This window comes from Medicago truncatula, chromosome 4 (genome assembly GCF_003473485.1).
Source record: "Medicago truncatula cultivar Jemalong A17 chromosome 4, MtrunA17r5.0-ANR, whole genome shotgun sequence".
NCBI lineage: Eukaryota > Viridiplantae > Streptophyta > Magnoliopsida > Fabales > Fabaceae > Medicago > Medicago truncatula.
Genome location: NC_053045.1, coordinates 17,517,236 through 17,529,818, shown reverse-complemented (window position 1 = coordinate 17,529,818; position 12,583 = coordinate 17,517,236). Strand labels below are relative to the sequence as shown.

Sequence of the window (12,583 nt, the reverse complement as noted above, 5' to 3'; positions counted from 1 at the left end):
ACAATCATGGCAAGGCATATATTCAGGAAAATATAAAGCAAAAATAAATAGAATTAAGTGAAAAGAGTGAACCATTTTTTCTTTTCTTGAAATTTCCATTTCCTTTTGGGGAAGAACATTTGATAAAGTCACCATAAGATGCGTAGCCAATATTCTTGTAATAATAGGAGAATTTTTTTTTTCTCCCCCTTTCATGTGCTTTGAATAGTCTCTATAAGTATATAAATTTTTAGTTCTTGGCCTTCAAGCACGCCTACAAAATAAAATTAAGTTTTGGCTTTTGGTACCCAAATCATTTTGGGTCCTTGAGAGTTAGCATTAGGCAAAGTGCCCTTTGGAATCCACTTCCATTTATCATTCATATCATTGTTCTTTCTTAAATTACAAATAGAGGATGTATGACTTTCTCTTCCACAATAAAAATATTTATCAAAAGGAGAACTTGAGGTTTTGTTTAGGCGAAAGAATTTTCGAAAAAGTTTTTCATGATTTTTTGGACGATAGCCCAAACCGGCTTTATTATACGTTCCCTTTTGATTTCCCAAAATGATGTTCAAGTTTTCTCTCCCCTTTGTGAATTTTGCAAGTGTGTTTTGCAAATCCTCAATTTCAATTTTCAAAATATTACAATCATCACACTTGAAAATATTTTCCTTTTTATTTTCACAAGAAGTGCAAGAAGAAACTTCACTAACAAAAATTTGTTTCTCTTTAAGAATTTCTATTTCCTCGTTTAAAATATCAATTTTTGATTCAAGAGTGGAAATAGTTTTCTTAGAGGAAGAAACAATTTTTCTAAGCTTAGTTGACTCATCATTTAATTCTTTACAAATAGTAAACAACTCATCATAAGTTAAGTCATATTCCGATTCAATAGAATTTACCTCATCTTCATCATGGTTTGCCATGAAACATGAATATGCTACTTCATTTTCTGATTCATTGGATGAGTTTGTATCTTTGTCATCCGAAGCGATATAAGCCCTCTTTCCTTTTCTATATCTCTTTTGACTTAGAAGACAATTGGATTTTATGTGACCCTTTTCACCACACTTGTTGCAATTTGGATTGAAGGAAGTTCTTTCATTGATTCTAGCTTTGAGAGCAAGGCCTTTCGTATTCTTTTCACCTTCTTCACTATCAATGAGACGATTCAATTCAAGCTCATGTTCCTGCAATTTTCCAAACAAAGTAGCCAAAGACATAAAAGATAAATCTTTAGATTCACAAATAGCGGTCACTTTTGGTAGCCAGCTTCGAGTCAAGCATCTAAGAACTTTATTAATTAAATCCTCGTTATTGAAAGTTTTTCCAAGAGCTCTAAGATGATTAATTATATGGATAAATCGTTTTTGCACATCTTGGATGCTTTCTCCCGATTTCATCCTAAATAATTCATACTCATGAGTCAATGTGTTCATCCGAGCCCTTTTGACCTCGGTAGTACCTTCATGGGTCAATTTAAGGGTGTCCCACATTTCTTTGGCGGTTGTACAATTTGATACACGATAAAATTCATCAATGCTTAGTGAAGCGGTGATAATGTTCTTAGCTTTCAAATTGTATTGAACCTTTTTCTTTTCATCTTTGGTCCAAAGGGATCTTGGTTTATTCACCACAACATTATTGACTAAATGAGTGGGAATAAATGGACCATTTTCAATAGCATCCCAAATATCACAATCAATTCCTTCAATGAAAATTTTCATTCTCTCTTTCCAATAACCATACCCTTCACCATTGAAAGATGGGGGACAATTTATGGAATTGTTGTTTGAAGTCATCTTGCCTCTTGAGACGATTAGTCCTTAACAAGAGTTCAAGCTCTGATGCCACTTGTTGACCAAGAGACTTCAAACACACAAGAGGGGGGGTGAATTGTGTTCTTTAGAAAACGAATTAAAATAAGCACTTAAAAAAATATTTTAACCAAAAGAAATAAAGTGCTTATAAAAGGTTTAAATAAATATGAAAATAGATATGGTGAGATAAAATAAATGACAAATAAAGTAAAAGAGATAAAGGGATGAGAGAAAAAGACACAAGAAGTTTATCCTAGTTCGGCCTAAAACACCAAGGCCTACGTCTAGTCCCCAAGGAAAAGCCCCTTGAGATTTTCACTAACCTAGCTTTTAAACAGGATAAGCTAGTAACCTTTACAAGATAGCGAGCACTCTCCAAACAAAACAATCCTTTGTAGAAGAGCCTCTAAACCCAAGAGATATCACCTCTCTTGAAACCTTGGGATCGCACCCAATACAAAATAGAATTACAATAATAAAGTAATACACCAAATGTGTAGATATAACAAGTTGAAGCACAAGAACTACAAGATAAACTATGTAGTATAAAATAGCTCTCAAGAAAATATATTAGCAAGTGTATGAATAATGAGAGTGAGAAAGAGTATGACAAATATTTTCTATGTCAAGGTGTAGTTTTTCAAGTACACCGATGCATCCTTTTTATATTTAATGAAGAATGAGATGCATGGAGAGAAAATAGCCGTTTGACCATTTAAAACAAAATTAGACGTTGAGACAAATATAGGAAAGTCATTACATGCAAATGAAAACTTTAGTAATTGTCCCACGGCTACAAGGAAATCATGAAAACAGATAGTGGCATTGAATCCATTAAGACCAATTAAAATAAAATATGCAAAAACAATATTGCCATAAAGCTGTTGAATTAATGTAATGAAATAGTCAACAATCATCTTTTATATAATGCCAACGGTAATAAAAATATGATATGATGAACCAATTTTGATGCATAAAAGAGTATGCCTTTAAGACCATGGCCAACTACTATTTTTAAGAAAATAATTAATTATGCAATTTACATAATTGATTATGGCTTTATATGCAAAAATATTTTTATGTAAAATCACTTTATATGAAAAACATTGTGAGTGTGTGATATATTTTTAACGAGAGCTTTTTCTACTACTTACATAAAAGTCCTAAAACAAATAAAAATTAGAATCTAAGACTTGAAAGCTTGAATCTTCTTTTCCGCTTTTTGCATCTTTGTTCTTCTAGGACTTCTTTTGTCAATCATCAAAACTAAAGTATTCCTGTCAAGGCATATATTCACATGTGTGTGTGTAGTCCGACCCTTTTCTTGCTCCTGTATAAGATAGGTATTATGAGGAAACAGGTTCTACTCTTAAGACTAAATTAACCGAGAAAAATCCTTTCTTCATTTCATATAAGAGAGATGGGAGTATTTGTGATCTTTTGATCTTTGCCATTTACACATTTTTGGATTTTCAATCATACTTTATCTAAGGAAACAACACCTTCACGTAGGAAGTCGGAGGGCCTACCCCCTTCCCCAACCTAGATTCAATGGTGCCCCTTAGAACGTCATCTTCACGTAGGAAGTCAGAGGGCGTACCCCCTTCCCCAATCTAGATTCAATGACGCTTTTTAAAGTTTTTCTTAAGATAACGTCAACCTTCGGTTGATTTTGGCTTTCTTATAGACTCCCTTATACTAACTTATACTACTTTTACTTTGAGGATTTTTTAGGGTTAATTTACCTTAATAATCAGAACGTGTTCCTAAAAATATCTTACTCATACATTTACTCAAGGGAAACAACTTGTGCATTTCTCATTGGAGAATTTTGAAACAAGATGTGGGTATATCGAGAAAACTAAAAATACAAGAGTTCACTTTCATGTACAAGAAATAACCAATTAAGAGGAGACAATAAAAAAATTTATGTCACGATATTTTTCAATAAAAATAAGCTACTTAACCATGCCTTTCACAATAAAACAGAACAAAAGAATAAAGTTCAAGGGAGTTTGGAAACACTACGACTCAAGACACTTTATTAGGCTCCCCCCACACTTAGGAGAAGCATTGTCCTCAATGATTCAAAATAAGAAAAATGAAAGAGAAGAAGAAGAAACAAAAGAAAGAATGAGAAAGGATGCGGGAAGCTCACAATTTGTCAAAAGATGTTAAAATTTCAACCCTGGAGGCCTGTCAGGTTGGCACGACCGTGCCAACTTAAGCACGGTCGTGCCAACTCCCTACCAATTTCATGGAATTTGTGTGCTGGATGCAGGCACGGCCGTGCCACCTTTCTACTGTTGTATCTTCAATTTTTCTTGCATTTTCTCATCATACTTGGACATTTTACCTACAAAACAAAGGGAAATAAACCTAAACCTTATTTTAGACCTAGTTTCTAAAGACGAGTTTCTCTTAAGCCTATCACATCTCCTATCGGTCTCAGTGAGTGTGTTCCTCTAGCAAGAACGCCTATTTTCATGGTTGATTACTATTAGAATCCTTGAAGATCGAAACTCTATAAGTCTCAAGGTTCACTAGACTATTTTCATGTATCGCAATCCTTGTCTAAATTCACTTGATCGAATATTAAAGCTCCACTTTCGTTTTATGAATTAACATTTGGAATGATGGATTAACGATTATCAAACCCTCCACTTTCGTTTCCACAGTTTGATAATATTTAATCCATGTTTAAACGGTGAATTTAGAAGAGAAGCTAGGGTTACATAATACTAAGGTTTAAGGATTGACTTGATTAGAATTATGTCATTAGACTTATCCAACAATCCCAAGACATAAGAAGTCTACTCACTTATGGTCATCGTAGACATGGAGAAGAAGAGAGAAAACATAAAAGTAAATGACAAGAAAGTAAAAGAAAAGAAAAGAACTTTTATTAGAAAGACAATTGTCACTTATTGAATTCCAAGAAAAGATGAATATTTCTGATGGCTAGCTACTCTATTTATAGTTTACATTCGACTTAAAATCTAAGCAATCTCTAGAATGTTCCACAAGTAAACTAAAACAGAGTAGCTTAAAATCTAAGCAAAAGTAGCTCTGGAGGGTGGCACGGCCGTGCCAAGCCTAGCATGTGCCGTGCCAAGTTTCTGACTTGAGGGAGATATATTTTTGTCTCCGAATCTTCGTATTTTCGTACCAAATCAGCTCCAAAACCCCTTTCTTTTGCTCCAAGACTCAATCCATCCAATATTAGTTCCTGAAATATAACAATATGCAATTGTAGTAAAATAGCTCAAAAAGGAATTAATATTAAAATAAAATAAACTTAAATCTAATTAAAACAAAACTAAATAACATATTAAAATAGATAATAAATGACTCATCAAATGCAGTTCAAGAGAATCTTCAAACAGTTTGATAAAAGGTCCATACCAAATGGTCAGAACATCAGACCAAACATTGACAATCAACCCAGTAAAGAGAAGATAGTAAGGTCTGATGAGAAGAACTCTCACAAAGGTGTTCAATGTCATGAATGTGAAGGATATGGGCATATTAGAACAGAGTGTGCTACTTTTATGAAGAAACAAAAGAAAAGTCTAGCTGTCTCATGGTCAGATGGGGATGACTCAGATGATGAAGTAAAAGCTGAATCTACAAATCATGTTTGGAACGATCCTATAAATGTTCCGACATTTTAGGATTTTCCAGATTTGTTTCTGATTCTTGTTTTGAAGATTAAGCTGAACCGATCTGCATTGTTACTGAAGCCCATCAAATTATTTAGCCCAAGCTGCTTTAGTATATAAGGAAGACTTCAAAACCTAATTGATTATTCAAGCCGTCATTCTAAAAGTTAGATTTTTAGGGTTTGGGTCTTCATGTATTTTTAGAATACTTGTTAGGATCTACTGTGTGATGCAAGTTTAGAATCTACTGTGTTCTTCTTGTATCGTTTGTGATACTTGTTAGGACTGTGTGTGAGTTTGATTACTCCTTTGTACTACACCAAAGTTGTGAAACAAGGTGTTACATGGGAAGTTGCGAAGATTTACACCTAAATAGTTAAAAACGACAAATGGCGCCTATAGGTTCATAAATAAATCTCTAGGCGGTTTTGCCAGGGAAAAGACGTGGGCCACCAAATCTAGATGATCAGAAAGAAAGAAACTAAAAAGATCATGTTTGGAGAGTAATGAATGGGGTGACGTCACGCTTCAAGATGACTCAAGAATAGTCTAAAAATTGCCAATGTTCTCCTCTATTGAGTTATTTAGTCGAAAATGGCATTTATGGGGGGCATTTGTTAGCGTGTAAATTTGACAGGCTCATTTAATATGGACAACATTTGTTTGACCTTTAACTTTGCAGGAATCGAAGAGCTTTCGTATATAAATTGAAGAGCTTCGACAAAGGATCAAGCCTAGAGTGTATTGTCAGAATCTCGACAAAGCAAGGCTGAAAGGATGTTTCGCGTCGAAGACAAGCAAAAGGCAGGAAAGCACGATTTCAAGCAAGGAGACAGTTTCCTTTGAGTGGAAAACGTGGGACAAGTAGTTGTCTAAGATGGAGGAAGTGTTGATCATGGGCTTAGTGGTTCGCCAATCATATACCGAATTCTACAACACTCAAACTACCGACGTCTAGGGAAACAAGTTATACAGAATGTATGTAAACTGATTTGTAGACCATCCCTTTTATTTTAATGTAATGCATTTTACCTTTTCCTTGAGTTTACGTGCGTAAACTTACTTTTATCTTGCTTTATTATAAGCTTTTACTTGCAAACTTGATTAGATAAAACCGCAAGTGCACAGTCTTACCGAAGTAATATGAAAAGAGTATCGTTCCGACAGGGAGTAGTTTAATTCAATTAACCTTTGATGATGATTAGAGGAGAAACGAGTTGTAAGTTGGGGTTTTCAAACGATTGAAAGATAATAAGATAAAAGGAGTCTTGGGATCATCGGTTCATCTAAATGGCAAGTCCTTCACAAACCAAACTATAAGCTTATAACTTTATGTTAGACCTAATTTCTCAAGACAGTTTCTCTTTTGTTCCTCTAGCAACCAAGCCTATTTTGCTGACTTGATTACTATTAGATTTTGGTTCCTCTAACAACCAAGCCTATTTCGCTGACTTGATCATTATTAGTTCCCTTGAAGATTGAAACTATATGTCTCAAAGATTTCAAAGACTATTTCGCTGCCTTTGAAATCCTTGTCTAAATTCACTTGTTCGAATATCAAAGCTCCACTTTTGTTTTATGAATTGATATTTGAGATGATGGATAAAACAATTATCAAACCCTCCACTTTCGTTTCCACAGTTTCATAATGGTTGATCCATGTTAAAGCGGTGAATTTAGATAAGAAATTAGGGTTACATAAGATTAAGGCTTAGAGCTTGGTTTGATTAGGATTATGTCATTTAGACTTATCCAAAAATCCCTAGACAAAGAGAAGTCTACTCACTCATGTTCATCGTAGACATGGGGAAGAAGAGAGAAAGCATAAAAGTAAATGACTAGAAAGTAAAAGAAAAGAAAAGAACTTTTATTAGAAAAAACAATTGTCACTTATTGAATTCCAAGAAAATATGAATATTTGTGATGGCTAGCTACTCTATTTATAGCATACATTCGACTTAAAATCTAAGCAATTACATTACTAGAATGTTCGACAAGAAACTGCGGGCTAAAATAGAGTAGCTTAAAATCTAAGCAAAAGCAGCAAAAGTGACTCTGGAGGGTGGCACGGCCGTGCCAAGCTTCTGACTTTGGGGGAGACATATTTTTGTCTCTGAATCTTCGTATTTTCGTACTAAATCAGCTCCAACTCCCTTTCTTTTGCTCTAAGACTCAATCCATCCAATATTCATTCCTAAAATGAAATAAAATGCAATTTATAGTAAACTATTTTAAAAAGGAAATAATACTAATATAAAATAAAATAAAATCTAATTAAAACTAAACTAAATAACATATAAAAATAGATAATAATTAACTCATCAAACTCCCTCACACTTGAATCTTTGCTTGTCCTCAAGCAAAAGGCATAAACATGGTAGCATAAAACAACATTATCATATGACAATTTAATCAAAGCACATGTCTCCTCAAAGGCTTTTATTTCAAGAGTACACTAATCACAAACTCAAGCATTTCTTGTAATCCTTTTTCAACCCAACAATCAAGTCTTAAGTGAGTGTGTGCGTGTGTAGTCCAACCCTTTTCTTGCTCCTGTATAAGATAGATATAATGAGGAACATGTTCTAATCCTAGTACTAAACCAACCAAGAAAAATTCTTTCTTCATTTCATATAAGAGAGATGAGTGTTGCCTACCCCCTTCCCCAATCTAGATTCAATGATGCCTTTTAAAGTTTTTCAAGATAACATTACCTTCACGTAGGAAGTCGGAGGGCCTACCTCCTTCCCCAATCTAGATTCAATAATGCAACCTTGAAATAAATTTTGGCTTGGCTTTTTATAAACTCCTTTATATTAACTTATACTATTTTTACTTTGAGAATTTTTAAAGGTTAACGTACCACTAAAATTAGAACGCATTTCCTTAAAATACCTATTCATACATTTACTCAAGGGAAGCAACTTGTGCATTTCTCATTGGAGGTTTTATTCACTTTAAAACAAGATGTGGGTATATCAGGAGAACTTAAAACACAAGAGTTTACTTTCATGTACAAGAAACGACCAATAAGAGGAGACAATAAAAATTTTATGTCATGATTTATTTCATTAAAAACAAGCTTCTTAGCCATGCCTTTTACAATAAAACAAAACAAAAGAATAAAGTTCGAGGGAGTTTGAAAACACTACGACTAAAGACACTTTATTAGGCTCCCCCCACACTTAGGAGAAGCATTGTCCTCAATGATTCAAAATAGAAGAAAGAGAGGAAGGAGAAGAAGTAGTAGAACGAGATAGAGATTGAAGAGATAAGGTGAAAGAGAGTAAGAGGAAAGCTCACATTTTTATTGAGGTCCATAGGGAGGACCTTGGAGGTGGAAGTGTTGCATCATGTTCCGAAGCATTTGGTTATTCTCTTCGGATATGTGGTTGCCCCTTAGGACATCATTTCTTAGCTCGGATAATTCAACGCCTTGCCTTTGATGCTTGGTGCTTATCCTTTGTACCTCAGTTTGCATCCATGCCCATCTTTCATTGTCGACATTATGGTCATGAGGTTCCTCTTCATGGTGCATGTTTGCACCTTCCTCTTCACCTTGATTATGCTCTTCATGTACCGGTAATCCATCACCAACATACAACAAATTTTCCTCCACCTCGGTGTTAGTCCGAGATGGGTTAGGAAGCAGAAACAAAAGAGGTATACGAAGTTGAAGTGCATAAGTCATGGGTGGATGAAGCTTAATGAAATTCATAGAAACAAGGCTTTCAATATTAAGCCTATTGTTGCCCTCAATTGGATTTATCCCTTCGTCCTCACCCACTCCAAACTTCCTAGCGATGAAGGTAATGATATCACCGACTACTACCTCAGCTCTATTATCAGGCCTAGCACCTATGGAAAAAAGGTAATCAAGTAGGTAGAAGCAAGTATGAACGGGGTTGTTACTAAGCATTGCCCAAAGCATAAAGAGTTCATCCGTCCTAGTTGTTCCTACCTCTTTTCTACCCCAAATGGTACAAGCCATGACTCTTTGGACGTATCTAAGCACTGGGTTGTGAATGTTACTAGCTTTATTGTTACGAGGATTATATTGTCTTAACCCGGTAATGTGTAACACCCCGTTTTCCCAACGTAAAAATTTCATTTAATTAATCAGAGTAATTCACATAAACGGAATGTCACACTTCTTTTCTTAAAATCATAAACGGAATAATTAACTAATTATCCTTCAAAATTCAATAACATAATATTTAATACTTCGCAGCGGAATGTATTCAAACATCTAAAAATAATTTTGGCACGAAGGCCTCATCAAAGTATCTCATAAAAATCCAATTAACAACTTAATCATGTAAATTCATAAGCAATACGTAAGGAATAGAAAAGCATGCAACAAAGTTCCCATCCCGTTACGTATCAGAGCACCTAAAGACACACATGAGAGATAATCCACTCACGACAGCAATCTAACAGCAACTTAAACTCGATCACCTGCAAGTTACTCATACGAAGAGCAACATTTCCAAGCAGAAGGGGTGAGATTTCACAAAACAATAATATCAAGCATATAATTCATTAATTATATTTAACAACATAAATAACTTCATCTATTAGTAATAATAATCCTTTATGTAATGATTCTTAATAACTCAACCAACTTCTAATTATCATTAACTTCATATTCATCACATTATAAACTTCATCATATAGCACATAATAACCAAATCATAACCAACATAGATCATCACATCATAATTATAATCTTTAACACACAACGTAATCATCATCTCGTAATAACTTAGACCACACAACATAATCATCACTTAATAATAATAATCATATACAACACAACATAATCATCACTTAATAATAATATAAACAACACATATTCATCATCTTATAATAATACAACAACACATATTCATCATCTTATAATAATATAACAACAACATATTCATCATTTCATCATAATATAACAACACATATTTATCATCTTAGAATAACATAACAACAAAATATTCATCATCTCATCATAATATAACAACACATATTTATCATCTTATAATAATATAACAACAACATATTCATCATCTCATAATAATATAAACGACAACATAATCATTAACATTTCATGGTTTGTCATCAACAACAACTTCAACGATTCGACGACGACAACGTCAACCTGTCAATACAACTACGTGAGAGTACACCACCTCTTATGAAACAACGACATCAGAGTACACCACCTTTTATAAAACAACAACGTAAGAGTACACCACCTCTTATAATACGACGACGTAAGAGTACACCACCTCTTATAATACAACAACGTAAGAGTACACCACCTCTTAAAGAATAACAACGGAAGAGTACACCACCTCTTATAAACGACAACATAAGAGTACACCACCTCTTAAAGAATAACAACGTAAGAGTACACCACCTCTTATAAACGCAACATAAGAGTACACCACCTCTTATAAATAACAACTTAAGAGTACACCACCTCTCACAAAACACCTGAACATAGACAGTCCCCAATAACAACTTCAACTACGACTTCAACAATTTAGACAACATTAACAACTTAAGATTCCAATACTTTGGAAAGACAACTTACAACTTTACAACTTAGACATCTCTTATGAATCCAATAATTTGGATCAACATCTTACAACTTAAACAACTTAAACCAACATTAGCATCTTAATGATATTAATACATCACATCAGCAAGGCAACACTATCAAATAATTTACAGTAAGTCAACATCAACAATAATCATCTAATACAATCATTACAACTTCATATCAACATCTTTCAGAATATATAAATATTCTCACATTAATCATCAAAGTAAATCATAAATTCTCCACATAAGGCATATGAACATTTCACATAACCAACAACAGTAACATAGGCAGCACTTAAACACTTCAAGATATAACAACATCAAATAATAATCAACATCTTAAAACATCATATATACATATAACACTTCATCAATCATAGACAATATCGTATTCACAACATATACATACATATACTAATTCATCAATCATAAACAACATCATACTCATAAACATATACATTCATATAACACTTCATCAATCATGAACAATATCGTATTCACAAACATATACATACATATACTAATTCATCAATCATATTCAATTATTCACTGTGACCTACGTACAGTAATTTGAGCATAACTCAAGTTCTATAAATCCTTTTGAAGTCAAACCAACGGCATTAGAAAGCTAACATCCATACCTACAACTTTCATGTTTACACCTAAGACCAATTCTGTACCAATCAATACCAGTTTTCATTTCAAATTCGGACAAAGTTGTGCTGAAATTCATAAAAATTCAATGTGACCTACGTGCAGTAAGTTGACTATAACTCAAGTTCTATAAATCGTTTTGACGTCAGACCAACGGCATTAGAAAGCTAACTTCCATACCTACTACTTTTGTGTTTACACCTAAGACCAATTATGTACCAATCAATACCAGTTTTCATTTCAAATTCGGGGCAGAGATGAAAAGAAAAATCAGAAAAAGCAACCTATATTATTCAACTTCACTTTCATTCAAAATCATCACAATCATCACTCTTAACCCTAATTCTCAAATTCTCAAAAACTAAAGCTACAACATGTTAAATACAATTTTCAGAATCATAGACTCAAGATTATTGAATGTCAGTCCCACCCTTACCTTAGATTGATTGACAGCAAGGTTGTACAGACTTCTCATTCTCTGACTCTTCTCTTCTCTTTGTTTTCTCCCAAATCCTTGTTTTCACGTAAAAACTATTCTAACCTAATTTCTCCTCTTTTATATCACTAACCACTTCTCTTAATTCTACTTAAGCCCACTAAACTTCTTTAATTTCTAATTCAGCCCCCTAAGTCTACTTATTCTATTTTTTAATCATATTCTAATAAATAATAAAATAAAACAACTTAATAAAATATCAACATACCACATAATCAAATAAATCATATAATTAGACTCTATCTCATTAAAATAATTAAATAAACAAATATAGGCTACTAATATATATATCAACATATAACAAAATATCACTTATCAAATAAGTTAATTAAATTCTAGAAGAACAGACTCTAAACTCAAATAAATAAATA

General features: G+C 33.4%; 1 protein-coding gene across 1 annotated transcript; it reads right to left on the bottom strand.

Annotated features, from left to right (window-relative positions):
- Window positions 1–266: 266 nt before the first annotated feature.
- LOC120579909 (uncharacterized) lies at window positions 267–1,784 on the bottom strand. Its single transcript, XM_039832671.1, has one exon. The coding sequence runs from the start codon at window positions 1,782–1,784 to the stop codon at window positions 267–269; it is 1,518 nt and encodes a 505-aa protein (XP_039688605.1).
- Between the last annotated feature and the right edge of the window lie 10,799 nt (window positions 1,785–12,583).